Below are 27,960 nucleotides of genomic sequence, written 5' to 3'. Positions count from 1 at the left end.
ATTACACCACGGACAGGGGGGAATCCGTCGTCGGCGCACACACGCAGGGCGTTGACCAGATCGCTAGCCAGAGAAATGTCACAGTTGACGGGCTTGATACGGCAGTCGGCCCTCTCGCGCAGCTCGCGTACGAAGAAAAAGAGACCGAGGAGGAAATTGCCATAGTGGGCATGTCCATTAAAACGTCTCCGGCGCCGAGGATCTGGAAGAATTCGCGGAAATGCTAAAGACTGGCAAGTCGCAGCATGAATTGATCACCCGAGAACGAATGATGCAGGATATGCTGTTCCGAGATGCGGCAGACGCGGATGGGAAGAGGTATTATGGCAACTTTTTGCGCAATACAGATACCTTTGACCATAAGTTCTTCAAGCGCAGCCCACGCGAGTCGCAGGCGATGGATCCGCAGTGCAGGATATCGCTGCAGGCGGCTTACCAGGCGGTCGAGCAGTCGGGCTACTTCACCGAGTCAAAAACGAAGAAGAACAAAGAAGCGGAGCACATTGGCTGCTACCTAGGTGTGTGCGGTGTCGACTATGAACATAACATATCCTGTCATGCGCCGAGCCCATTTACGGCGACGGGCGGTCTGCGCGGTTTTATTACCGGCCTGATCGCGCACTTTTTTGGGTTTACGGGCCCGGCAATGACATTCGATACGGCCTGCTCATCGTCGACGGTAGCGATGCACACGGCTTGCCGTAACCTACTGTCAGGCGAGACGACGGCGGCGCTGGTAGGTGGTGTCAACGTTATAACCAACATGCAGTGGTTACAGAACTTCAGCGCTGGCAGCTTCTTAAATCCGATTGGTCAATGTAAGCCGTTTGATCGTGATGCCGATGGCTACTGTCGAGCAGAAGGTGTCGCTTTCGTCTTCCTGAAAAAGCTATCAGACGCTAAGGCTGCTGGCAACATGGTGCTAGGAACGATCAAAGCGACAGCGGTTAACCAGAACCTTAATGTCACGCCATTGTTTGTACCTAATGTGCCATCGCTATCGAAGCTGTTCCGAGGTGTGATTCGTAAGGCTGGCGTTGACCCATCTGAGAAATCCTTAGTTGAAGCCCATGGCACTGGCACACCGGTTGGCGACCCAGCAGAGTACGAGAGTGTCAAACTAGCGGTGTCCAGTTCTCATCGCAATACCGCCGTGGCCATCGGCTCGGTGAAAGGCCATGTAGGTCACACAGAGGGGGCATCAGGGGTGATCGCGCTGGTGAAAGTGCTTATGATGATGCGCGACGGCTTTATCCCACCTCAGGCCAGCTTCACGCGTATGAACCCGCACATCCACACCTCGGCGGCTGACATGATAGAGGTAGTAACGGAGCTGCGACCGTGGCCTGCCGATCGCAAGATCGCGCTGCTTAACAACTACGGCGCCTGCGGGTCCAACGCCAGTCTTATAGTGGCCAGCTCATCGCATAAGCCAACCCTTGACAACCAAAGCAGTCGCTGGCTAGCTGAGAAGATGACGGCGCGGCTACCGTTCTGGATCACTGGATTTGACGCCCGCAGTATCGCTACCTAGCTCCGTACTTACAGCGCGTCCGCGTCGGGGATATCCAAAAGGAAGCAACTCTGGCCGATGTGGCATTCAACATGGCCCGGCAGTCGAACCCGGGCGTACCGCAGGGGCTTGTCTTTAGCTGTCGTTCGCTGGAGGAGTTGCAGGAAAAGCTCGCACTGGCTGCCGCGGCTACAAAAGAAACAGCCGCAAGCGCTAGGATCGCTGTTGCCAAGACGGAACGGCCCGACGTGTTATGCTTTGGCGGCCAAAACTCAAAGTTTATCGGGCTGGATCGTGCGCTTTACGAGGGAGTAGCCATTTTGCGGCAGCACCTAGATGCATGCGATGCGGCCATCACGGCAATGGGCTTGAGCAGTATTTTCCCTAGTATCTTCTCGCGCGAGCCAATTCAAGATGTCGTCCAACTGCAAATGGCGCTATTCGCTATACAGTACGCCAGCGCCCGGGTGTGGATGGACTGTGGGCTGGCTGCGAAGATCGTCTCAGTCGTGGGTCACAGCTTCGGCGAGATCACGGCGCTTTGCGTGTCCGGTGTGCTAAGTCTTGATGATACGATCCGCCTGATTGCTAGCCGGACTCGAGGCCCATAATGGCCGTTGAGGCCAATGAGGCACTCGTGCATGATCTACTCAAGGAAGTTAATCGAATTACTGATAACAATTGCTCTACCTACATCGCTTGCTATAACGGTCCACGCAGCTTCACGCTAGCGGGGTCGACTCAGGCTATCGATGCTTTGGCTGTGACTCTCGCAGCCAATCCTGAGTTAGCTAGAGCCGGTATAAAGAGCAAGCGGCTCAATGTCACCAACGCCTTCCACTCAATGCTGGTAGAGAACCTCGTTGGCGAACTCGGAAACATTGGTCGGGGGCTTACCTTCAATGGCGCCGTGATTCCGGTCGAAAGGGCTACCGAACACGATTCAACAGACGACCCGTTGGACTGGACCTTTGTGCCATCGCATATGCGCCGTCCAGTCTACTTCAACCACGCTGTGCAGCAGCTAGCTAAGAAATATCCGCAAGCCATATTCCTGGAAGCCGGTTCTAACTCGACAATCACAATGATGGTAAGTAAGGCATTAGCCCAGGTCACTTTGGCCAGCCCCGACTCGCTCGCTTTCCATGCACTGTCCATCACCAACACTGAAAAGGGTTTCGACGCCCTCACAGATGCTACAGTAGGGCTATGGAAACAGGGCCTACGGGTGTCCTTCTAGCCACACCACCATTCCCAGGCCGGCGAGTATACACAGCTACTACTGCCACCGTACCAGTTCGAAAAGTTCCGCCACCGGCCCGATGTGAAGTCACCAACCGAAGTTGTCACCAATGCAGCCCAGGCTATGATTGCAGCAGGAGGTTATACTACCGCAGGGGCTACTGCCTCTGCCACTCAAATGGAAGGCGACGCCCGGAATCTCCTCATTTGGACATTCATCGGCTATCAGGACACCAAAAGGGACAAAAGAAGTAAGAAGTTGACCCGATTCCGCATCAACACGCCTCGGACTTATACTAGTGCTTTTTTTCCTCCCATATCATCGCCCAGACGGCGCCCATCTGCCCGGCAACACTTGAGATCGACATGGCTCTCGAGGCTCTCTTCAGTCTCAACCCGGACTGGAAGCTGGCTGGTTATTCGCCCACGATACACAATCTCATCAGCCATGCACCAGTGTGTGCCGACTCAACTCGTGTCTTCTACATAGACCTGTCATCGCTGGATAAGACCGAGATGAAGTGGCACTTTAGCCTACACAGCGTGAGCAACGGAAATGGAGACAGCAACTCACAGGCCCACGCTGAGGCCGTGATACGCATGCGCGCGCCGGCCGATGCCTCCTTTTTACAAAAGTTTGGCTATTACGAGCGTCTGGTAAGCCACGAACAGTGCCAGTCCCTGCTCAAGCTAAACCTCGAGGACGACGGCGTTGAGGTGCTGCACGGCCGGAACCTGTACCGCGCATTCTCTGAAATTGTCGACTTCGGGCCGGTCTACCGCGGCGTTAAATATATCGTCGGCCGCCGCGGCGAGAGCGCTGGTGTTATTCATAAACGTCATCAGGGCCACACCTGGCTCGACGTGCCAATGAGCGACTCGTTTGGCCAGGCCGCTGGCATTCATATGAATCTGCTAACTGAGAGCCTGTCGCCGACCAACATGTTCATTGCGAACGGCTGCGAGCTCCCGATGCGATCGCCAAAGGCTCCCGTAGAGATGTCTGGGAAAGAGAACGGACCTGGCATCTGGCACGTCCATGCCCGCCACACCCGTCAGTCTGACAATGCCTATATCACCGACGTCTTTGTCTTTGATGCCGCCACCGGTGAATTGGCCGAGGTCATGCTGGGCCTACAGTATACATGCGTGCCCAAAGCGTCTATGAGTAAGATCCTCGCGCGTTTTACAAAGGACCAAGAGTTCCTCAGAAAGCCAGCAGCGGTAGAATCTGCTTCGGCTGCCACTGCTATTGCTGCTGCTCCCCCAGCTACAGTTACTGCTACTACTTCTAAAGCCGTCAAGTCCAGTGCTATGGCAAAGAAACCAAAGAAGAAGACTCGCGACATCACCGAAGAGGTGTGCAACTTGGTCGCCAACGTCTCCGGTGTTGAGCCAAGCGAGATGACCCTCGACAGTGAGATGGCTGACCTGGGTATCGACTCGCTAATGGGCATGGAGCTGGCTCGCGAGGTCTAGAACATGTTCAAATTTACCCTTGATCAAGCCGAGATGATGGAGGCCATCAGTCTGCGCCAGTTTTTCGCCTGCGTCGCAAAGGGGCTAGGCAATGCAGGGGAAGAAATCGAGCAAGAACCAGATGAAAGCGACAGTGACTCTGCCGTAAAACTCGCACTCTCAGACGATAGCAATGACACAGGCTCTAACATCACCACGCCGGACGTGGAAGAAGAGGTCTCTGCTTTCACCGAGCCCGTCCCGCTGCCAGTTGGGCCAGCGACTAGTAATCTCACCCTCTCCCGCTCCGACATCCTCGAATGCTTCGGCCAGGTTAAGCTAATGGCTGATGATAAGATCCGTGAGTTTGGCCTCGACGACATCTCCCGCGCCAGCCTAGCTGGCAGTAGCAAGCTCTGCACTGCTCTGGTCGTCGAGGCATTTGATAAGCTCGGGTCGCCGCTGCGGACCGCCACCCCAGGGCAGCTCCTGGATCGCGTTGCCTATTTACCACAGAACGGCCATATAATGGCCTATATATATGGCTTCCTTGAGCGCGAGGCACGCTTGATCGATATCGATGTGGCGACGGGCCAAATCACACGCACTCATCTGGCTGTGCCGCGTAAAACCAGTGCTGCTCTGCTCGAGGAGATGTTAGCCGCACATCCAGAGTCCGCTATCCCCAACCGCCTAGTTTACTATGCCGGCAAGCACTTAGCCGGTGTGCTCGACGGCTCGACTGATGGCATCCGTGTTATCTTTGGCAGCGCCGAGGGCCGCCAACTTGTCCAGGCCATGTACTGCGATTACGCCTTCAACCGCATGCACTACCAGCAGATGGCAGAGATCGTCACCGGAATATCTAGGCGTCTGACCCAGCCTGGACAGACCCTGAAAGTCCTCGAAATGGGCGGTGGTACCGGGGGTACAACAAATGTGATGGCTCCGGTGCTGGCGTCCCTTGGTCTGCCAGTTGAGTACACCTTCACTGACCTGTCGCCGTCTATGGTAGCCAATGCACGCCGCAAGTTCTCCAAGCAGTATCCATTTATGCGCTTCGCCGTGCATGATATTGAAAAGCCGCCAGGCGTAGAGCTCATGGGGCAGCATCTTGTTCTGGCCAGCAATGCGATCCATGCCACCCACAGCTTGCATGTATCTGTACGAAATGTGCGCCAGGCCCTCCGCCCAGACGGATTCCTTATGATGCTTGAGATGACCGAGAGCCTACCATTTATCGATCTTGTGTTCGGCCTGCTCGAGGGCTGGTGGTTATTTGACGACGGCCGTACCCACGCCATCGTGCCAACCAAAGACTGGGCGAAAGCTCTACACGCCGCTGGCTACGGTCACGTCGACTGGACCGACGGTCACCGGCCTGAGAACGCCTTCCAGAAAGTTATAATTGCCCTGGCGTCTGGAGAGCGGATGAAGACACGACTCCCAGCACCTACAGCGTCCGTGGAAGAAACGAAAAGAGCTGTTGATAGAGGCGATGTAGCATCCCGCGAGGCCGATGCTGAACGACTTGTTGTTTCTTACACGGATGGCTGGGCCACGCCAGCTCTCGATTCCACGGTCATCAATGTCGACGACTCTACCACTTCTACTACTCCCGCCGTGGTCATCGTCACCGGTGCTACCGGCAGTCTCGGCGCCCATCTTGTGCAGGCCCTCGCTGAGCGCCCTGACGTTTCCACTGTCGTCTGTGTAAACCGCCATTCTAGCAGCGTCCCGGCCCAGCGGCGACAAACTGAAGCCTTTTCGTCAAGGGGTATTGCTCTATCACAGGCCGCGCAGGAAAAGCTTCGCGTCTACGAGACCGACACCACCAAGCCGCAGCTCGGCCTGCTCCCTCAAGATTACGGCTGGTTGGTCTCGCATGCCACCCATATTGTGCACAATGCCTGGCCCATGAGCGGCACACGACCTCTCAAGGCGTTTGTGCCACAAATGCAGACCATGCGCAACCTGCTAGACCTGGCGCGGGAGATGGCTCTGGGGAAACCAAAGAGGCGCATCGGCTTTCAGTTCGTCTCCTCGATCGGCGTGGTGGGCTACGCAGATACATCCGCCGGACCGCTTGTTATCGAAGACCGTGAGCCTATATCCGCCAGCATACCGGGCGGCTACACCGAGGCCAAATAGGTGCATGAACGCATGCTCGACGAGACGCTGAATCGCTATCCTCGTCTCTTTCGCACTATCGTTACACGCCCCGGCCAGATCGCAGGCTCTAGCCGCAGTGGCTTCTGGAACCCGATCGAGCATTTTGCCTTCATGGTGAAGAGTGCGCAGGCGTTGCGTGTATGGCCCGACCTGCATGGCCCCCTGCACTAGCTGCCCGTCGACCGCACCGCCAGTATCATGGTAGAGCTGCTCAAACTAGAAAACGACAGCGAGGCAGCTTACCCCGTCTATCATATTGATAACCCTGTCGGTCAGCCGTGGGAGGAAATGTCGCCGGTGCTTGCAGCCGCCCTCGACATTCCTCCCCGGAACATTATCCCCTATGCCGACTGGATCTCTCGCGTGCGCCGCTCATCATTGTCTACCGACGAGAACCCGGCCGCCCGTATCGTTAACTTCCTCGATGGTCACTTTGAGCGCATGTCCTGTGGTGGTATAATCCTCAGCAGCCAGAAATCGGAGGAGCACTCGACCACCATGGCTGCCGAAGGTCCCGTGAGCGCTGACATCGCGCGATCTTATGTGGAATCCTGGAAGGCCATGGGGTTCCTGAAATAGGTTCTTTAGAATCTTTGCTGAGAGCACTCCGTAGCTATTGATATTTTTTCCTCGATCGGTTTGGCGTTTGGACTAGCTGGTTATAGTATAGAAACTGTCAAGATTGTTGCTCTCGGTGATAGTTTAGTATCATTTGATAATACTTATTTGATGATAATCAGGTTCTCTCTGTGTGGTACAACTCGTTCCTATATCCAACATTCTCCAAGTCTTCAAGCTTTTTGTCCCTTTTTTTGTCCATCAGTTGCATCACGTGATATGTATACCTACTTGCAAACGCGTTGTAGGGTCAGCCCTTTTTCTGTATATATATAGAGAGAGGTCTAAAATGGCCTATAGACTTAGAGACCGTCATCTTCATTCATTCTACGCCCGTTTTGAGCTCCTGTTGTGTAAATTCGGGTTTTATAACATCTAGTAGTAAAGCATCTAGTGGTGAATCACGTTAAGCCCGAAACCTCCGCATTTCTGCATAGCCGAGATTCGTATGATATAGAGAAACAACCAGTCCATCTTCACACGATTGCCCAAAGTACTACGGATATACCATCTCTAAAAGACGATAGGCAAAACATCAAGCGACGACCTCACTATAACTCGTCAACATGTCTCCCAAAACCGCTGTTCTTACCGGCAAAGCCCCCAAACCGCTCCCTGTCTTCTCCCAGGCCATTGTTCATAATGGCATGATATACTGTTCTGGGAGCATCGGAGTAGATCCAACCACGAACAAACTCGTCTCCGGCGGAGTTGCAGAGAGAACAGTCAGTCTCCATACTTATCGGCCAACCTGATGCATACATACTAAATCTTATCCTGTAGAACCAAGCGCTGAAGAACCTCGCAGCTGTCTTGGAGGCTGGCGGCAGCAGCTTGAAAAATGTGGTCAAAATCAATGCATTCATCACTACCATGGACGACTTTGCCGAGATGAACAAAGTATATGAAACATTCTTTAAGGACGAACCGAAGCCAGTAAGCTCCTTTGATCCAGATTAACAGCGCCATGAACGTCTTGCTGACCGCAGATAGTGTCGAACTTGCGTTGCGGTGAAACAGCTGCCCTTGGATACTGACGTTGAGATCGAATGTATAGCTTATTTGTACGAATTACCCTGTCTATATACACTCAAAGTCGACTCTGGCTTGCTAACTGCGAAGCGCAAATATAGGAATGAGGCCAAGGCTAAACTTTAAGGCAAAAGGAGATATGTTACCTATGACTCAAACAGTTACTTGGGGTTTATTCTCTCGATGTCGTTGTCATCGACATCGAATATCTTGATGATTTCAGATCAAATCCTCCAATTTGGTACTATTTCAAACCAAATACTGCCTTCTCAGCTCCAGCTTAACCAATATGCTTCACCCTTCATCTCCTTTCATTTTGATGGCAGTACCAAAATTTTCCAGCAACATCCTTCCATATGTACCAAGCTAGTCTCATCCATCACAATGCATTGTCTAGTTCCATATTTGAATGGTTTAAATTCAAAGAATATCCTCCATGCCACGGCAATGACCTGGAGCCACTGCCTGGTTATATCCCTAAATATCCTGAGTATTGATCCGAATTAATCAATTCTCAAAGGTCCGAACCATTGAAGGTATCCTTTCTTTGCAATTCCTCCACGCCACAACAGTGATCCTAGTCACTGCCTGGTTATATAAATCCAGTCGCAGAGGGTTAGAAGGCAAACGCCATCTAAAATTGATATTTGGTTGTGTAGAGATTGGTAATAACTTAGATTCCACCACTCCACGCCAGTGACCTTAAGCCCCTGGCTGGTTATATTTAGCCCGAAAGCGCTGAATAATCTGTGAGTCTGGAGGGATTGTCGTCAGGCCTCAATGGAAGTGGCCAAAGGAGTTGTTGTGTAAGCATATATCTGGAAAACCGAGAAAATAAAGTTGACTTGTCCTCCACTCCGCAGTAACATCCTCGAGTTGCTAATCGGTCGTATAATCCCCACTCCCATAAACTATCTCCTAGTAGGATGTAAATGCAGATAACTTAGACTGCAAACTGGTGTCCGAGGTCTGGGAAGATCGAGTAAATGTAACATCGACAAACGGTATAACTATATCGAATGTCATTGATGCACTATCAGGAAGGTGAGGAATGCTTGAATTGATTCCTCCACGCCACATCAATAGCCTCGAGCTACTGACTGGTTGTATAAACCCAAAATATCGTTGAGAAATAAGAATGCCAGAGAGAGAACCTAAGTAAAAGATTAGGGAGCCATGCGAATGAAAGAGATACAAATGGGCATAATATATGCCCAAAGAATAAGCCGAAGGACTTGATTTGAGCATGGTCAAGGTTGAACGAAGTTTGCTCGGTATTTTTTGCATGAAGCACTGTTATAATGAGAATATCAAGACATCGATTTCTTGTATTTCATAGCGGGTTCATTCCATCTCTCCACATCAGTAAACCTCGAGTTACTGATTGGTTATTGCTGCCCATTCGTAAACCCGCTAGTTGGCTTAGGAACTGAGGGTGGAAATATGTGAGAGTCGTGTATGTTGAAGCGAATAGTTTCCTTCACGCCACACCAACAACCTTGAGTTGTTGGCTGGTTATATCCTTCATTACTATCTACTGTCGTATTCAATGTTGGAAACAGTGTCTGGAGTAAGGTATCATTGTGCAGTGTGAATTCTTTGTCCTTGTGATATCGGATATCTCCAGGACCTTTAGTTGAAGTGTGAAGATTTGACAGTAGTTATCCTCCACGCCACAATCATAACCTCGAGCTATGGTCTGGTTATGCTACCCAAAACGGATTAACCAAATCCCATATCAGTAGGGGAGTTGTTTGCGCATAAAACGGAATAGGTGTTTGCCTCCACGCCACAACGACGTCCTCGAGCCATCGTTTGGTTATAGTAGCCCAAAATGATAATCTGCTTGTATGAATTAGTACTGCGTATGTGTCCGCAAATTCGCGTGTCGGGTCAATCATTGCTCTTATCGAGCTTGCGATCGATCATTTCCTCCACGCCACTCTACCAACCTCGAGTTGATAGATGGTTGTTTAATCCCAACTGTTGATCGAAACGCACCAATCGAGTCCTATAAATATTTTGTAAGCGCGGCTTTGAAGGAATGGAGATGGATGTCTCAAAACTGATGGCCTTCAGTAGATAAGCGTTTTATTGGCGTTGATGGTCAGTTTTAAGGTAGTAAAACCATGTCAATTGGCCACAAAGCTGTCAAATATCAATCGCTTCGGAACTCCTGTCATTAGTGGATATTAAACTCAATGAAGCCAATTCATCTGATCGACAGTAAACGAGTTTGCACCGACAAAGCACCAGCACCTCCAAATGAACAACCCGAATAAACATCATTTTAAACAGAGGCGGCAGCAAAAGGCAAGCTTCGTTTGAGTTTGACATTCAGTGCTCTCTATCCATTTCTTTTTCTTTGCCTTCTCTCCTTTTGTTTTTTCTGTATTTTCTTTTTCTTGTTTGCATATAATTTTTTTTTCGTTTTTCTTTCTTTCTCTCCTTTTTTTCTCTTCACTTTTCGAGGGAAGTCAAAATCTGGGTGTAGAGGTATAGGCGAGGTGAGTAGAGTTTGCGAGTGATGAAAGGCCAGAATAGGATGAAGGTTGAATGGGTAAGGGTCGATTGAGTCAGGGGTACAGGTAGAAGGACGTGATTATATAGATATGGGGCAAATGTGCGAGGGGCAGTTCTTCTGGTTTTTGTTTTTCAAATTGTTTGGTCTTTCGGTTTTCAATATTTTTTTCTTTCTTTTTCTTCTTTTTTTCTATTTGGTATATTTTGAATTTTTTGAATTTTTTTTTTTTTTTTTTTTTTTTTTGTAGGGGGATGTATTTGCGTTATCTTTGAGTGTGTGGAAGGGATAAATCTCCACGCGTTTCAAGGTGACTTGATCACTTGTAGCTCGAATGCTGCCCAAAACATATGGAATCAGAATCTAAAGTCCATTGTCGTTTCGTATGCGACTATTGGCCTAAATGATATATTAGCCAAACATGGAGGCAGCGGAAAGGGAGCGAAGGGAAAGACTTGTTAGGGAGCAAGACAGACATGAAGCAATGGGCTTATGAAGCGTGAATGGAGACGATGTACTAATTGAAAGTCTATATGAATGTCTTCATATCTCGAAAAGTTCAAGTTTGTTACCAGTCGCGTCCAAGACACGTAAGATATACTGGTATCATGTCTGTAGTTGATAGCCCTTCGAAATATGAGAATGGTAGGTAATGACCTGTTAATGCGTTAGAAGCATAAAATTTTGTAGCGTCACTAGAGGATAAAGTATTAGATAGGAATACTAGCATACCAGATTTCAGATAACTCCAAATAATCATCTATGCAGGGAGATTGAGAACTAATCCAATGATTGGTCAATTTTTTCAATATTTCCGGTGATACTGAGTGGAAATGATAGTATGATGTAGTTTCCACAGGAAACTCTAACACCGAAATATCATAGATATTCGGCAAGTAAATAGAGGCTGAATGGGTATTAGTTAGTCAATAGCAAAGATTAGATATGACTTTTATGAATACACGCGTCATAATGCGTGGATTCCATGTCATACCAAAACTTGATAGTGACTATCTCTTGCGTGAGGTTATAGCAGGCTAGCCTCATCGAAACAATATGACTAACAGGTAATTAGCGAGCTATGACGCGTATATATATCATATATATTCAAAGACTTACGCTTTGGAGATATTCCAGCCATATTTGGTAAAAGGTGGAAGCCGTCAAAGTAGTTTGAGATCGTGTAGTAGGCGGTGCTAGAGAAGGTGGCAAAGGGGCTGATATTTGCATGTGTAAGGCCATTGCAGGTTGGCAGATTGACTGAATATGTCCAGGGACTAGAAGATGAAGGTGTGGAAGTCTTCCAGGGAAGTGGTGTAATTTTGTGTGAAAAAAGAGGTGGAGGGGGGAAAAAGAGGCATGTTTTGGCTGTGAAAAAATTTCGACGCCTCGGTTAGGGTAAGCGAGGCTTAGGTCACACAGCAAAATTAAACAGAATAACACAGGCCAACAAGGACTGTTGGTTATTCTGCACTCCAAAGCCCTAGGAAGGTTTTAGCACACGACAGAATGAAATGTTGATAAGTCCGATATCTAATACCAGAAAAACCACAGATTCGGCAGTAAATTTGAGCTGAAGTCCTTGCGGTATCAGTTTTAAGTCTGCAGATTGGCGTCCAGCCTCAAAGAATGCTGTCAAGGGAATGGCCATTGCTGCCTGGCAATTGCTCCCTGCGAGTAGTCAGCTTCTATACAAAGAACCAATTCAGCGAAGGATGTTCAACTTACGGAAGTGAACGAGCGTAAGGGGTAAAAGGTAAGGTGTAAGGCTAATTAGCCAAAAAAAAATGAGATAAATTTGCTCCAGTTCCAAAGTCGAGTAGTGCATCAATTCAAGAAAGGACACTGGCTTGACACGTCTCGCTATCATGATGGCAGATATGATAGATAATGAGACACGTAGAGCGGGTCTCCTATATTATCCAATAATTGAGATACCATATTCAATATGCTTGGATAGAATAACGACGTCAACGTGGATAGTTGTAAAGTGAATGTTTGTAAAAGGGGCTTGTTGCAAGCAAGTTGATATGAAGAGGTTGAACGCGAGACGAAGAAAAGCAAAACAGACACTAGTACGCGCGAGACTAGCCAATAAGAAGAACTGTATGGCTTATGTAATAAGCTACCCTCAACGTCGAGCATCAAACTAGATCCTGAGGCCTTGAGAACTTCAAAGAGCTGGACCCCAGAGGATCATGATAATGATAATACGATGGTTAATATTACTGCATATTCACATACAGCAATATACAGATAATAAATACAAATTATATTATGATTGCCATGCAATGCCAGGCCCCGAGCCGCTTACCTCTAGCACTTCTCATACAATATCTATATTTCTAAGAAGGGCGTTATATTCTCAATGTAAATCATCTTCCAGGACACTTTAAGAGCTGTATAAATTAATTTGTCAAATATCTGGAGAATTTGGAGGCTCAAATAAGGTTGTACCATAGCTACATGCGTTACAGCTTTTTGAAAGGTGATATTACAAACATGAAGCCTTGCATAGTGTGTACATGAGTGAGGAATGTGAGAAAGGGTCTCTGAGACTAAGGGTAGGATCAGCTAAATCACCTCCTCGAAATTGGGGATGAGTAGGAGATTGTCTCCACCACAGAATGCCAGTCTCCTAAAGCATTGCATAAAAACAAGGGGAAGTTAACAAGGGGGCTGGGGGCAAATAACAACAGGGGAGGGAAGAAGAGGGAGGTGGAGGAGGCTCGGACATTATTAGGGAGTGTATGACAGCATGTAGGGGACATCGGGTAAATATTCTCAACAATGAAAATCGAACCGACAAGTCACGGCAACAGGCCGCAAATATTTTTTGTCACCGCCTCAAAGGCTTCCCTGTAACCCAAAACAACTTACTGACTAATATCAAAGGAACTGGAGGTTGGAGTATTCATTCAGTTAGTGCCAGGGGGCGTGTCCAGTCACAGGCAACCTGGCTCATCTTCATAGCATTTTCCTTTGCCATTGCGCATGCTACTTCTGCCTCCTTTGCAGCCTGGATAGCAGTAAGCATTGCCTTTTCGGCATCATGCGAGTTATTAACAGCTTCAATAAGAATTTTTCCAAGCTACGAAGTAGTTATACCAGTTAGCAAAGTCTTGACAGCGGGTCAACGCCCTCAATATCGGCATGAAACTTACTCTAATAAGCTTTTCTTTGCGTGAAGTATCAACTTCATGCCGCGCTGAATCAAGAATCTCCATTGTGATCCTGCTAATCCTTCCAGTATCCCGTAGTGCAGGCGAGCGCGGCGGCTCAGGATGGCGATGGATGAATTCTCCGCTCAAGTTCCCGTTTCCATTCGTACCAAGGTGAGGGACAGAGTGTGATGCGGGTACTGACAACTTGAGATGGCTAGTAACCGTAGGCTTCGCGTAAGATAGCAAATGGCGGGTATTTTCTTTTGGCCCTTCAGCTTTATGCTTCGTGAATAAGCCACGAAAGTTAGAGAATACCCCTTTTGCCGCTGAACCTTTGGCCTTGACTGGTTCGGGGGCCGGTGCGATAGGATCAGCGGAGCGATGATGACGTTTCTTGTGGCGTTTCTCCTTCTGTCCCTGGTTTTCAGTATTTTCGCATGGTGGTTGATCTGTTCCATTAGGATTGAGCTTGGGTCTATGGTGGGACCGATCAGTAGATTGTCGACGGGCGTATCTGCGAGGCGACCCATATGAAGTACTTGATTTATTGATGTGTCGGGGACTTCTGGGGGAATTCATCTTCAATGCTTCGTTCTGAGACTTTCTAACCCGTTCCACTGACCCATGTGTTTTCGTTGGAGATGGGGTGGTTTCTCCCACAGCTACTGGAATCAAGCTCTTCTTGGTGGATTCTGGGGCTGGAGATCCGCGCGAGTCTTCGTTTAACTCACCAGATTGGATGGGCTGTTCACATTCAGCCTTTGTGGGCGGCTTCGAGTCCGATTCTTTCTCCACATTGTCCGAGAATGGGTCGGCCGCGGCCTTCTCAGAGGATGGGCAAGGTGGCTCCTTTTCGGGCGAAGACTTTCGTCTCGTTGAACGATGGCCAGATGATACACGACGAATACCGAAATCAGCGCTCTTTGCCTTTGGAATTGACCTTCCAGTCGCACCCCCCGCAGTTGTGGGACTATTTTCTTCGGTGGGCGGTTTACCACTAAAAGACAGCCTATATGACGAACTCTTAGAACGCTTTGAGGCAAAAGTTGCAAAGAGGCCGTCGGTAGAAAGGCGGAATTCCCTCCTGCTTCCCGACTGACGGCTAGGCCCATGGTTTTCCTTAGCATTTGTCTCCGGCAACTTGTTATCCTCCTCACCCATAATCAGACGCTCTGCCTCTGCCGAAATACGTAGCTGCGGGCCGTGCGATGGTGCATTTTTTGAAAGCTGTTTCACGGTCACTTCATCAGAGAATGGGTCTGTGTTTTCCGCCAGAGATTTTATTTCTTCCCGAAGGTCAACCTGCGATGCGCGGCCCGCGTTAACAATTGAAACGGCACCCGCCTTGACAATTTCAGAAGTCTCGCGTTCTTTCACAGCTTTTTCAGTTGCAGCTGTATCAACCCTATCAAACACAGTGGATGGGCTTATCACCTCAATGGGGCTATCAGGAACATCCTCATCCCTGTTCTTATAAAGGAGCCGTACTGGCAAAGGGATGGAGCTCCGCTTAGATGGAGATAATGGCGATACTTGGCTGCCATTACTACTACCTAAATCGCTTTCAGAGGTAGGGAATAATGTCCGCGGCGACATGCGAGGGATCCTAGAACCACTTCTATCCATGCGAGGGGTTGTATTCAGGGAAACTGCATAGAATGGGTTTGATGGAGTACGTATTCCAGTTGACTTCCCCTTCGGGGTCACCACTAAGGGGCTTTTAGCGGATGGGGTAGGATGGTCGAATGAATAGGACGCCGCTCTATGTTCCCTGGACGGCAGGGAGTTTGCGCTGCTGGGCGAAGACGCGACCCTAGGACGGTTTTTGAAAGGGTTTGGCTTTGGGCCTAGAGCATGATACCCAGGTGTTGGTCTCAGATTGTGGTAAGCAAAAGAGGGCTCAGCTTGAACTGGTTTTCTCGTGAAATTAGTCACAATATTTGGTGACAGTGGCTTTCCAGATGCAGGAAACGGGACATTCGTTGACAATTGACTCCGAGTAGGTGTGTTCCATTTCGTTGAAGCATCGACAGAAGCAACAGCTGTATCTTTCTCAAGCTCGGACTTATTCCCTCCCGTATGATGCTGACCATTGCTGTTTTCATTGCAAGCAGTTGCTATTGTAAGCTTGGATAAAGCATCGGCAAACATCCTGACTCCATCCGGAACTAGAGTGCATGTCTCTTCTTCGATTCGAGCCAGTTTGGCTTCATCGTTAAGGTTATTTTCTTTGTTTCCATCCTCCGCCTCATCTTCGGCATTTGCCGGTGCAAGAGCCGGCCATTCTTCGTTTACATGAGGGTTCTCAGGAGGGGAGCGGTGCAGTGTAGCGTCTTTAGCATCAATAATGGTGCGCGAGGTGGGAGTGGATCTCTTATCAGCCTCTTGGTCAGATTCAGGTGGGCACGGCAATGGCTTTTCAGAAGGAAGTGCCTTTTCAATAATGCTCCGAGCTTGACTGTTTTGCTAAAGTGGGTAAATAATATAGGTTAGCTACCAAAAAAATTTTAATGAGAAACATATTATTTAGGAAACATGCTTACCTTGATGCATTCCTTGGTTCTCTTACCCGGGCATGGAGTAGACTGTTCCTCTGCCTGAGTAACTGAAATCAAGCGATATGAGCCCTATTAAGGTATCTATTAGCAGCCATATTAACTCCGTTTAAAGCATCAGCATCCACGTACCGCGCCTGAAGATTGGCCATTTCTGTACGGGGTTCGCTTGCTGTAGTTGGTGGACTTTGCAGATGAGCGAATTGCATCCACCCCTTTTGACGCGACAGAAGCCCACGTCTTCTGGCGAAGTCGGTTAGAACTAATAGGCAGCGATCTCGTAGGCGTCTCTGGGCATTGTTTGACTCTATCAACCGAAGAACGGCGGATGAGACTTCCACTCTGCTGAGAAACTTGATGAGATGAATCAATCGGGTTCATGAATTTGTGGTAGACTGCTTTGATATTACCATTGGACCGGGTGGAATCTGTCGATGTTATGCTTTCGTTCGTAGTAACTGGCTCGCACACAACCATTCCAGCAGTTTGGTCCTCCATTCCGGAAGTGCCTGTCATTGTGTGGATTGGTAGCTGGAAGATTCGGGCCTGTCAAGGACCTTTTGGTAGGTGAAAATACCTAGTCACAAGCAGTAAATAAAGGGCTGGCACATGGTGTTGCTCAGTCACCCTGTGAGGTGTAGGACGTAAGAACTTGCACAGTGAGAGATGTTGTGATATAAGAGGAATCCTGCGTTGTGTGAAAATCAAAGAAAGGTAGCGGCCGAGAGGGTATAGGGTTGCTTTCAGTGCTGAGACCAACACCTAGACTGAGCTTCATAGAACAGAAAAAGATGAGTAAGAGATAGTGTATGCACACTACTATCTCTCTAGACTTGTAGTATGCAAGTCTAGACAGGCTGGTGGGGGATATTGCAGAATTCCCCTGAACGGGAGGCCTTTGTATACATATAATACCCCGACTCCAAGAGAAATGATACCAGCGAGGAAGGCCAACGGTATATTGTTTCGCAATCTAACCCTGTACCATCATAACTGGTCCGGAAACAATATGGACATAGCCGGCCCAAATATTGTATCCATGAAAGCACCCGATTTGAAGGTAGACTGGGCGTAAAAGTATAAGATTATAGAAGAGATAGTAATCAAAGCTCTCCAAACTAGTATCAAGAATTTGATATGATTTTGCAATCAGGATTCAAAAAGTCTCCAGGGCACTCAGTACAATGGTATGCAGGATATTGAGAACTGTATATGGTGCTTGAAGTTGAAATAAAGTAGAACTCCACAACAACTGAGAAAGGAAAAGGAAAAAAACTCCCACGGCCATGGATCGAAACATATGAAATTGAACCCAGCAGCAACATTAAAAGGTTCTAAGGTTAGGAAACGCGCATATATTCGAGTACAGTTCGGTTGAGGCTCCAGAGCCCATTCTCGATGTGCCCTTGACCAAGAGTCAAGGGGAAGTTCACTCCTACTGCATTCGTTAGATCAGGAGATTTTGAAAGGTCAAGGATCAGGAAAAAAATTAAGTCGCTGCAGACAGGATCAACCAACCTGTGGAGACTTTCTTTTGGTAGATATTCTTGGACTAGCTGTAGCAGCGCCATGTGTCTCTGCGCCTATGCTAGGCGTGGTATCATGCCACTCGGTCACCTCCCACTCTACATGCATCGACTCATTGCCTCCGACTCCTCGACGGTGTTTACCAACCCTGCCTAACCGGCTTCCTTCGATCATCTCCTCGAACCAAGGGATACCTCCCAGCGTGCCGCGCTGCCTGGTCACAAACATCTGTGGCTCAGTGGACGCGACTTGTCTTGACGAAGACGGAGCGGGCGTGACGCTGGTGCTGGTCGAGGTTGAAATGACGGGTGCGCCAGTATCAGCATCTTCAGGAAGTAGTCCTAGGTCCTCTAGTGCACTTTGGTCTTGACTGAAGAGACTCCCGACGGTGATGGACATGTAGTCCGCCTCCTCGGGGGGGCTCTCGGTCCAATGTGTTAATGGCGTACCGCAGAAGCCGCAGAAAACACGACGACAGTGCGGATCTTCTGGAGGGACAAAGGTCCGACGAATGGCGGCATGGGTCTCGTCAGGGAAGTAGGATACTGTTGACGATTGATACCATTCCAGCGGGACTCGTAGCCATGCTGTCAGCGGAGCGGCCTGCGTCCGACCTATACAACCAAGTCAGCGGTCGAGAATCTATATTGAGCCTCGAGCCTCGATTGCAGCCATCCAGAGCGAGAAACGTACGATTCAAACTGCTCGAGTCAAAGTAGACCTCTGCCTGGTCACTGGCCGCAAGTGGGATGGTGATGAAACATTCGTTCCGGCCGCACGAACAGCCGCCTCGAAGTAATTGGCTCATGATATCGACGAGTAGAATTGGGAGAGTAGCGTGTATCCTGAGTGTCTAACACGAGGAGAAAAATTCTGGCCGCATAGCGAGACAAAGCGCTGCTCTGCACCTTTTCTCGCTGATGTTCTATGGAATTCATGACATCTATGATGTTATAGCTTATGTCATCAACTTATGTCAGCATGGTTATGTAAATGTTATATAAGCATAATGACTAAGTTCTGACTCATCTTTTCACGTGCCTGGACTACCCGATCGGGCTTCTTCCGCGCCTTCGCCCTTTTAACAAGAGAAGAAGAAGACGAAGCAGAAGAAGAAGACAACGAAGAGAGATCTTGAAGGTCGAGGGACAGGAAAGGCACAGCAGAGAATATATACCTGTTCGGCGCTCCTCGGGACGATTCTGTTTACCGGCGAGACACCGTATATCACCCACCGTTCGTCCTCATGTCACTATCAGCTTCCCCAGTCTCTCCTACCCTCCGCGCAGCAGCAGGAACAGCTCGAGGACCCAGCTCGACCCCCTGCGACGATGGCGAACCATCAGTAAAGAGAACCTCCAACTCGCCCTCCGATGCTCGACCGTCCACCGCAGAGAGGGAGAAACCTCGTCTTTCCGAGCAGGAGAAGAAGAACAACCACATTGCCTCCGAGCAGAAACGACGAGCGGCGATACGAGAAGGATTCGACAGATTGACCGAGCTCGTCCCCGGTCTAGCTGGCCAGGGCCGTAGTGAAGGGATGGTGCTGCGGAAGACAGTTGACTTCATGCACCTCAAGCTTCAGGAACGAAAAGACCTGGTCGATGAGATTGAGCAGAGAGGAGGCAGAGTCGACGACAGGTTGCGAAACGTTACGGACAACATGCGATGATTTGACGCACTGCTTTTACGCGCGCTGCGTGCGCTGCGGATTATGGATGGGCGGGCGGCGTTATGGGAGGTCTCTTGGTTGGGAAGAGATGGCGATTTTGGATGCTTGAGTTGTGATACCCATCAAGTCGTTGCAATGTCGGTTTTTAGACTGGTTCTATCCTGTATATGTTTGCTCTTTAGCTGGATCAGGCCTGATATCTCTTTACATTCAATAAGAGACTTGGTTTGACTCGGCCTCCGTCTATTTTGGAATATGACCGTAATACTCAGTTAGGTAGCATTTTTTGTATACGACAAAACGGCCCTACATTCGTATCACTTCATTCCAACTTATTCTGAATAAATAGCAAGCTTGAATTGACTCACCGATTGTGTTTTGCCTCCCGCGAGTCCAGCTGATTGATAAGCACTTGATAACGCATCATCACTTTGTACCTGCTGAAGTCCACCACCGCTGCCATCAAGTACATACATACCCAGAGGTAGTAGTTCATTCAAACTCGAAAATGAACGTCCTCAAGAGTGCCGGTTCTTATGTGTATAATATCATACCATCCTTCCAAGGAGAAGAAGCAGCCCAGCCAGATATGCCTGATCAAGACCCGTCAGCTACACCCTCAGATCCACCACCGTCCTATGAGGCCTCTCATCCATCAAAACCACTCCCAAAACCACTCCCACCGTCCCTCCCGGTGCTCACAAGCCTCCGCAAGAAGCGAGTAATACTCGCCTCGGCCTCACCACGCCGCAAACAAATCATCGCCTACCTTGGCCTGCCAAACATCGAAATCATACCCTCAAATACAGCGGAGAACTTCCCCAAAACCCTCACACCATTCGAATATGTGCTTGAAACAGCAATGGAGAAGGGCCTGGCGGTGTACAAGCAGGAAATAGACAATGAAGAAAAGGGCGAGCCGGCACTGATTCTTGCCGCAGATACGATTGTCGTCAACCCCTCGACGGGAGAGATACTTGAGAAACCTCGCTCAGAGGCACAACATATGGAAATGTTAATGGGGCTGCGAGATGCGGGGGATCACAAAGTGTATACGGCAATTGTTGCTATAGCGCCTCTGGAAAGTGCGCGGGCTCCTGGATATGCGGTTGAATCGGTGGTGGAGGAAACGAGCGTTCGATTTGATGCACAAATCACAGACGAACTGCTTCTTGCGTATGTTAGGACACGAGAAGGCGCCGATAAGGCTGGAGGGTACGGGATGCAGGGGCTGGGATCAGTGCTGGTGGAAAAGATTGACGGAAGCTACGACAATGTTATCGGCCTACCATTGCGAGCTACTCTTATGCTGATTGAGAAGGTTATGGCGACTGCAGACGAGGACGCAGAGATAGACAGCGGCGCATTGATAGCTGACGATTAAATGCATGTGGGTAGAGCGGCGGTTAATCCGTCTATGTCCAAACCACAAAAGAAAAAATTGATGGAATTCGGAAGCTTTATATGCACGTAGATAATGATAATTGAAAGGCACCTTCACATCATGCCAGTAAGGCGGTAAAGTCCGGATAAAAAAAAGAGGTCAGAATACAAAACAGAATACAGGATATATACATTTACGCCTTCCAGATCCTCTTGAGAGCTTCTGTTATGCCCACATCATTGGTCTCGAATTCGTACAAACCAACTGACACGGTCAGTGTGGCGGCACGGAGAAGCCATTTCAAGAAGGCAGCAGTCTTTGGGACACGCCATGGACGAAAGTAATCGGCAATCATAGCCCTATAATAATGAAGAAAGGGAATCAGTATCAAAGTACCCCAAACATTCTCTTTGAATAACCTCTTATTGCAAGGGTCAAGGCGCCGAATAGAAGCTGATAGGACCAGATTGTGACTTACTGGAAACCGATGTGAGAGTGGATGACGATGGTACCGCAGAGCACAGCATCAAGGACAGGGCTGACCGACCCAGAGGCGAATGGCGCAATTGTGAGGGGAATGAGGGATGCAGCAACGACTCTATATCCAGAACAAAGTCATTAGCCCATAAATTGTTCAATAACGCCCATATTCCTAGTTATATCAGGTACACACCTCTCGAATGTCCAGTGGTAGCTTCCGTGGACCGGAGACGTAGGAGGGATGGGTGCGGCGTCATTAGCTATGAACAACATTAGTCGACTTGAGATCCGAAGATATAACATCGGTCAAGACGCAATTGCGCTGAATTGGACAAGAAACAACGTACTAGTTCCCTCCACAACCTCTATATCAAGTAATCAAGAGTCCGTTAGCAAACATATTCCTGTCTTCCTGTCCAGCATCCCAAGCCACAATCCTCGGCTCTCCCTTCTAATCTTCACAGCCCAGGGTTCCGCAGTACTCACGAGGCAATGGTGGTAGAATGTCCTTCCTGCTCGTGGCATGGAACCATTTCTTCTGTAGTTGGACGGCGTTCAAAGCGGTAATGGGTGACCTAGGCTGGAATGCGGCCACACGGCAGCTCTGCCGGAGAGCGGAAACGGATGGGCGAACGATCGAGGTGGCCATCTTGTCCTAATATGCTGCGATGCGCGTCGTATTTCAGTTATCCTCCAGCTTTCGTCCTTGTTTTCGTGAAGCAAAGCGACATCGAACATCGAAACATCCTCGGGATCGGGAAAGTCAGCAGAATTGGCGTCTCCTGATTGGCTGGTTTCCCTCTTGGGCCGAAAAATCCCGTGATTGCTTAGTAAGATATAAAACACCGCGATATCCAAAGACTTTCTCTCTTCATCCTCAAAATATATTCATTATAGCGGTGTCGTCTTCATACTTGATGTGAACGGGGTACTGAGACTATATTTGGGATATATGTGTATAGGGAGTTGGTTTAATGCCAACAGATCTATCGTTTCGCACCAGCTTCTAGTTCTAGAACTAGACTGGCATTCACACCGGCAACTACATATGTAGCTACAGTCTACAGAGAATATGTAGGAGAGTGTTGTGAACTTTTCATCTTTTTTCATTTTGGATTTTTTATGCCTAAAGAAATTCCTGCCATGACCCTCCATCCCTAACCGTTGACCTCTGGAAAGAATTCCTGTATCCCAAATCTACTGACTCCGCAACTAACCCAGTTAACCATCATCAATCAATCACCCTTTGTCTATTTATGCTTAAAGCTTCAACACAGCCTTGCCGAGATTCTTGCCATGGAAGATCCCCACCAAGCCCTCGGCGGCGTTGTCGATACCGTCCGTTTCAGCGATCAGGGGGCTGAAAGAGCCGTCCTTGATCCATTTGGAGACACGCTCAAGATGCTCCTTTGTCCACTTGTCACCCATTCCAGGATCGTTAACAATGAACCCTCTCATCGTGAGACGCTTGGAGATGAAGTGGAATAAGTTTTTGATGGGATACTTCTCCTCCATGGGCAGGTTATATTGCGAGATCATCCCACAGGCGACTATGCGGCCGAAGTCGTTCATGTGCTCGAGCGCGGCTTCAAAGTGGTCTCCTCCAACGTTCTCGAAGTAGATGTCGATGCCCTTGGGTGCGAGTCTCTTGAGAGCGTCGGCTGGTTTTTCCTTCTTGTAGTTGAACCCGGAGTCGAATCCGAGGTCCTTGAGGATATATTCCAACTTCTCGTCGCTTCCAACACTGCCGATGACAGTGAGCCCTTCGTGCTTGGCGATTTGTCCGACAACTTGTCCCACTGCACCTGCAGCAGAGGAGATGAAGATAGTATCTCCCTTCTTGGGCTTGCCAATCTCGAACAAAGAGGCGTATGCGGTCAGACCAGGCATTCCGAGTGGGCCAAGGAAGACACGAAGGTCCGTGATTCCCTCGGGGTTCTCAAGTGGTCGAATGAACTTGAGATGTGACTCTGGAAGGGCGATGTTCTTCTGGATGGGCAGCAGGCCAATGACGATGTCGCCAACCTTGTACTTGTCATTCTTGGACTTGAGGACCTTTGCAATGGTGGCGCTGGGGATTGGCTCGTTGAGTCCGTATGCGGGAGTATAGGACTTGACGTGCGCAGGTCGCATACGGCCACGCATATATGGGTCGAAGCTGGTGTATAGGCATTCGAGCGTCAGTCCGCCCTCTGGGGCCGGAGCCTCTGGGTCGAAGGGGACATTCTCGATGACCAGATGTTCTCCGGGGACTGGGTAGCCCGAGGGAATCTTCTTGAAGTAAAGAGACTTGGTGGTCGACGACATTATGGGGTATGTATTATTTGCCGGGGGTGCGGTAGGAGGGCGGAATTGAGGCCGTGAGCCGAGAATTTATACAATATGGAGCAGTGAATAGGGGAGTGATGCCGTCAATGCCAACATTCATCAATTGAGAGGAACTACAGATTTATTTATATGAGATCGCAAGATCCGGACCCGGACGAATTTAGACCGTTGGATGTACAAGTCGAACGGGCGATTCGCATTGAGATCCAGCTCCAGCAGTGGAGAGGAGAGAGGAGGAGGGGGGTGCTCGGAGATGGGAATTGCTCCTTTAATTTTCAAAGTCTATACGTAAGAACGCAGTCCTTGCTCAATGTAGCATATCAATTGCAAAGAACAACAGACCAGATCGCCGGCGGCTTAAATAACGAGTTGAAACGAGGACCTTGCCACTACGTGAAGCCAAACGAATCAACCATTCACTCGTCGGTCTACAGACTTCGGACTATGACATCAGGATAACCGCGAACTTCGATCTCGCCATAACAGAAAAACTACTACAGATCGACCTCGGCACAGAGGCAGAGACGGTCGATTGTTGTCCCATAAACTCATCTGGCTGAATAATATGAGACTCCCAAAACGCCATGGAAATTTTTAATGTTTTTCTCCCGCCGCCTGTTATACCGAAAAGAGATTGCTTCTCCGACGGATCTGATGCAAGGACGGCCGTAGGCTGGGACAACGGACATGCTTTAGCCTCTTCTTTCGACGAAGCGACTTGGCCTCAGTGCGCAAGGTAGGACATATACAGGAATGCAACTCCGCAACGGCGGGGGATGTTGGTGGAGCGGGCTTCGTATGCTGGCTTCATACGGAGTATGGCTTTCTGGATATACGTACTTCGGCTATGAGAAAAGGGTCGATGCCATGCTGTTTACGCACTGGCGCCCGCCCGGTCCCTTATGCAGGCAGCTTTAATATCCGTACGTTAGTTCGTTGGGCTGACTCCCGCCATTTCATGGGGTGCATCGCGCACTGTGAATGCACACTGGGGCGGAGGATGTTCAGTGCAGATACTCGACTAGACGCGCATCAGCTTTCCAGTTCGGGTCTGTCGACCGATCCTCACGTCCGACCGCGAGATGTGATGCACTTTTTTTTATATGCTGCCCTCGTTAAGCCTTGATCCATCGGCCAGGTTCTAACCAGTTCCCTCATCCAGCCCCCTAGGAAGTCCTGGTCGTTTGCACCCGGGGGTGGTAAGGCTATATTGCCGCATTGGGCAAACTGCTCGCACCGGCGTCGTGAGCCCAGGGGTTTCAAGCCCCCAGACCTCTCAGACTCGGTCTCAGTCTCGAGTTTCATAGCTTCTGGTTCCGGGTCATGCCCGTTGCAAGCTCATCCAGGTCCTGTCCTCCAGCCAGGTACCGTGCAGCTTGGTGTCTCGGTCTATAAGGGAGGCTTGCTGGGTCGCCGAATGCAGCCGGATTGGAAGGTGGCTAACCCAGTCCACATAGATATATGTATATATCACTTGCCTCCATGGACTTGGATACAAGATAATCCTGCTTAGGCCGGCGTTCTGGACACAGACTGGGGTACTAGGGCTAAGCTCAGTTGATCGACCAGCGTATGTACGGAGATGGTAAGTAGATAGACATATATAGAGCCCGGGGTGGGATCGACTATGCAGTGGTTGGTGCAGTGGTAGCCTATTGGAGGACAAACCGGCTGCGGAAGAAGACATGTTGCTCGTTGCTTGATTTGCCCTGACCCCTGGAGGATTTAACTATCGGTAGTACGGGTACCCAAGGGAGCCTCTCTCCCACCCCTGTGGCCGATCCAATGGGACTATATGAAGGGAAAAAGTCGGCCGGCTACGACGGGATAAAGAGGTAAAGTAGAATATGCAAGATAGGTTTATAACAAGCTAGGGAAATGGAGTATTTAAGGGCATCGGTGGACGGACGATGGACGTGAGGAGGGGGTCTTTAGTACTGTACAAAATATATGACCGCAGCTATCGATCTCACTTGTGAATCTATCAAAACAAGACAAAGACCAAAAAGAAGAAACAAGTAAAAAGGGAATTACACTTATGAATCTGCGGAAGTGGATTTCTTTTTTGTTTGATAACCTTTCTAAGAAGCGTTGCGGCTCATGTCGTTGCGGAGTCTCTGGTAGTCGAGGAGTCCCTCGATGCTACCAAAGGCACTGACGGCAAGGTCCTGGTCCCAGAGTTTCCGTTGGGCAAAGTCCATGACGTCCTTCTCGGTGATGCCGTCAATGACACGCTCGATATCCTGAGGGGATAGTCGTCGGCCGGTGGTGACGATTTGACGGCCGGTGTCCTCGGCCACGGCGGTAGTGCCGTCGAGAGAGAGGAGGATGGAGGCACGGAGCTGAGCCTTGGCACGCTCGACTTCAGCAGGGCTGACGTCGTGCGATAGACGAGACCATTCACGGAGAGTGAAGTGGACGAGGTCGTCAAGGTTGGTCAGGTTCTCGGATACAAGGTAGATACCCCAGAGACTACAGCAATTAGTAATGATGTTCACAGTATATAAGAATATTCAAATTAATGCTCACCCGGTATCACTGTAGCTGGTGGAGAAGCTCATGAAGCTGTTAGCCAAGTTGTGGTGGTTGATGAAGGTGCTGAGTTTGCTTCCAAGGTAAGGAGAGTTGCCCATGGTGCGGTCCCAGTTTCCAACAATGGCCTGGGTGACGAGAGCGGTGAAGTAGTCGTCGTCCTTCCAGCTCACACCCTCAACCGCGAGGGCGATGTGGGCAGTGGGGACGGTATCATCACGGATCCGGACGTCAGAGCCAATGAAGTCTGGCAGACGCTTCTGCTCGGCAGCAATGGCAGAGGCAGCAGAAGTTGGTGGTTGGCTGGGTAGGTTGGAGAAGTGCTGTTCAGCAAGGCTGACAAGCTGCTCGTGTGGGACACCACCGGCGCCAACAAGAACCATGCGGTCAGCAGTGTAGTTGGTCTTGATGTAGTCGACGAGGTTTTCACGCTGGATGCTGGCAATGTTTTCCTTTGGTCCCAGGATGGTTCGGCCAAGAGGTTGGCCCTGGAAAGCAGTGGCGTGGAGGTGGTCAAAGACAACTTCCTCTAGCTGCTTGTCGACCTCCTCCTGTTCCCTAAGGATGACGCTACGCTCGCGTTCGATAGCAGCAGGCTCGAGCTTGGAGTTCTGGAGGATATCAGAAAGGATATCGACAGTCTTGGGGACATCGGCGTTGAACGACTTGGCATAGTAGACGGTGTTTTCTCGCTATAAGACATGTATTAGAATCGCGACTGATCATTATCAAGCTGGTCGTAGGGAAAGAGTCCGTACCGATGTGTAGGCGTTGAGGTGTCCACCCATGTTCTCAATCTCCAGCTCCAATTGATGTTGAGTTCGTCGGTTGGTGCCCTAAATCGGTCATTATATGCACTATACCACGTCCCGAGACGGAGAATGAACGCACCTTGAAGGCGAGATGTTCGAGGAAGTGGGCAGTTCCGTTGGTCTGGTCAGTCTCTGCCCTGCTTCCGGCATCGATCCAAACACCAACAGTGGAGGTCTGAGCCCATGGCGAGTATTCCGTAGCGATCTATAGAGACGGTCAGCAAGTGTCCATCGACCGGCCAGCTCGATCCGGACTCACCGTCAAGCCATTGGACAAGGTCGTCGACTGGGTAGTGCCCGAGATAACTGGAGACGCAAAACCTCGCTTCGAGCGCTGGACGGCCTGCAGAGCGCTGCGAGAGCGCACCGCCTGGTGGAAGTTGAGGGCGAGTCTCCGGGAGGCCATGGCGGAGGATGTGGAGGAGCGTGGTGGTGAATTGAGGGCAGCGTTGGACGGTTTTCGTCGTGCCTTTGTGGTCTGAAGAAGCAGAGCGAAAGTTGGGAAGTCAAACTTGTTGCCCGTTCCGATCATCACGTGATATAGGATGAGCAGCGCATTTCTCTGTCATCTCATTGGTCAGCCACACCACATACATCTCACGACGCCCATAGATATAACGATATAACAGAATATACGATGATGATGGATGATGGTGACGGCCGCGGTATAGTGAGTGCTCTCGAGATGTGATGATACATACTGACTCTGTACAGCTGCCCGAGTCGAGAACTGCGGCATGCTACGGTTACGTGGTAGAACACCATCGCTGCCAACTATTGCAACATGACAGCTTCGGCTTCACGACCAAGTACCGGCACTGAACTGGCGCTGGCACCGGTACTGGCAGATCTTATAGATAGATATTATACGACATACGCGGCACTGCAGTTAATATATAATGTCCAGAACATCCAACTTGCAGCCTCGAGCCTATTTAAGTGGATACCAA

The 27,960-nt window shown here is 49.6% G+C and overlaps 11 protein-coding genes across 11 annotated transcripts; 6 read left to right on the top strand and 5 right to left on the bottom strand.

Moving 5' to 3' along the window:
• Nucleotides 1-220: 220 nt before the first annotated feature.
• Nucleotides 221-4,234, top strand: GIQ15_03968 (uncharacterized protein; the record flags this gene model as incomplete). The annotated part of the gene is made up of 5 exons (XM_033551385.1): nt 221-1,411; nt 1,549-2,065; nt 2,290-2,714; nt 2,772-3,006; nt 3,246-4,234. 5 exons carry the CDS (start codon nt 221-223, stop codon nt 4,232-4,234), a joined length of 3,357 nt encoding a protein of 1,118 aa, XP_033405115.1.
• A 33-nt stretch (nt 4,235-4,267) lies between these two features.
• Nucleotides 4,268-6,364, top strand: GIQ15_03967 (Acyl transferase/acyl hydrolase/lysophospholipase; the record flags this gene model as incomplete). The annotated part of the gene is made up of 1 exon (XM_033551384.1): nt 4,268-6,364. One exon carries the CDS (start codon nt 4,268-4,270, stop codon nt 6,362-6,364), a length of 2,097 nt encoding a protein of 698 aa, XP_033405114.1.
• A 219-nt stretch (nt 6,365-6,583) lies between these two features.
• Nucleotides 6,584-6,964, top strand: GIQ15_03966 (uncharacterized protein; the record flags this gene model as incomplete). The annotated part of the gene is made up of 1 exon (XM_033551383.1): nt 6,584-6,964. One exon carries the CDS (start codon nt 6,584-6,586, stop codon nt 6,962-6,964), a length of 381 nt encoding a protein of 126 aa, XP_033405113.1.
• A 605-nt stretch (nt 6,965-7,569) lies between these two features.
• On the top strand, nt 7,570-8,161 carry GIQ15_03965 (yabJ; the record flags this gene model as incomplete). The annotated part of the gene is made up of 3 exons (XM_033551382.1): nt 7,570-7,728; nt 7,787-7,939; nt 7,997-8,161. The coding sequence occupies 3 exons, from the start codon at nt 7,570-7,572 to the stop codon at nt 8,159-8,161; spliced, it is 477 nt and encodes a 158-aa protein (XP_033405112.1).
• Nucleotides 8,162-13,470: 5,309 nt separating this feature from the next.
• Nucleotides 13,471-16,791, bottom strand: GIQ15_03964 (uncharacterized protein; the record flags this gene model as incomplete). Its single annotated transcript, XM_033551381.1, has 4 exons — nt 13,471-13,647; nt 13,721-16,186; nt 16,264-16,347; nt 16,408-16,791. 4 exons carry the CDS (start codon nt 16,789-16,791, stop codon nt 13,471-13,473), a joined length of 3,111 nt encoding a protein of 1,036 aa, XP_033405111.1.
• A 993-nt stretch (nt 16,792-17,784) lies between these two features.
• Nucleotides 17,785-18,610, bottom strand: GIQ15_03963 (uncharacterized protein; the record flags this gene model as incomplete). The annotated part of the gene is made up of 2 exons (XM_033551380.1): nt 17,785-18,416; nt 18,496-18,610. 2 exons carry the CDS (start codon nt 18,608-18,610, stop codon nt 17,785-17,787), a joined length of 747 nt encoding a protein of 248 aa, XP_033405110.1.
• A 438-nt stretch (nt 18,611-19,048) lies between these two features.
• Nucleotides 19,049-19,474, top strand: GIQ15_03962 (helix-loop-helix DNA-binding domain-containing protein; the record flags this gene model as incomplete). The annotated part of the gene is made up of 1 exon (XM_033551379.1): nt 19,049-19,474. The coding sequence occupies one exon, from the start codon at nt 19,049-19,051 to the stop codon at nt 19,472-19,474; it is 426 nt and encodes a 141-aa protein (XP_033405109.1).
• A 508-nt stretch (nt 19,475-19,982) lies between these two features.
• Nucleotides 19,983-20,858, top strand: GIQ15_03961 (uncharacterized protein; the record flags this gene model as incomplete). Its single annotated transcript, XM_033551378.1, has 1 exon — nt 19,983-20,858. One exon carries the CDS (start codon nt 19,983-19,985, stop codon nt 20,856-20,858), a length of 876 nt encoding a protein of 291 aa, XP_033405108.1.
• A 193-nt stretch (nt 20,859-21,051) lies between these two features.
• Nucleotides 21,052-21,987, bottom strand: GIQ15_03960 (succinate dehydrogenase membrane anchor subunit; the record flags this gene model as incomplete). The annotated part of the gene is made up of 5 exons (XM_033551377.1): nt 21,052-21,217; nt 21,337-21,456; nt 21,532-21,598; nt 21,686-21,703; nt 21,825-21,987. 5 exons carry the CDS (start codon nt 21,985-21,987, stop codon nt 21,052-21,054), a joined length of 534 nt encoding a protein of 177 aa, XP_033405107.1.
• A 611-nt stretch (nt 21,988-22,598) lies between these two features.
• GIQ15_03959 (NADP-dependent leukotriene B4 12-hydroxydehydrogenase) lies at nt 22,599-23,645 on the bottom strand (the record flags this gene model as incomplete). Its single annotated transcript, XM_033551376.1, has 1 exon — nt 22,599-23,645. One exon carries the CDS (start codon nt 23,643-23,645, stop codon nt 22,599-22,601), a length of 1,047 nt encoding a protein of 348 aa, XP_033405106.1.
• A 2,102-nt stretch (nt 23,646-25,747) lies between these two features.
• Nucleotides 25,748-27,542, bottom strand: GIQ15_03958 (mitochondrial processing peptidase subunit; the record flags this gene model as incomplete). Its single annotated transcript, XM_033551375.1, has 5 exons — nt 25,748-26,138; nt 26,196-26,890; nt 26,957-27,034; nt 27,090-27,215; nt 27,270-27,542. 5 exons carry the CDS (start codon nt 27,540-27,542, stop codon nt 25,748-25,750), a joined length of 1,563 nt encoding a protein of 520 aa, XP_033405105.1.
• Between the last annotated feature and the right edge of the window lie 418 nt (nt 27,543-27,960).

The sequence above is a fragment of the Arthroderma uncinatum genome, assembly GCF_011692745.1.
Source record: "Arthroderma uncinatum strain CBS 119779 chromosome Unknown scaffold3, whole genome shotgun sequence".
NCBI lineage: Eukaryota > Fungi > Ascomycota > Eurotiomycetes > Onygenales > Arthrodermataceae > Arthroderma > Arthroderma uncinatum.
This window is presented reverse-complemented; position numbering and strand designations above follow the sequence as displayed.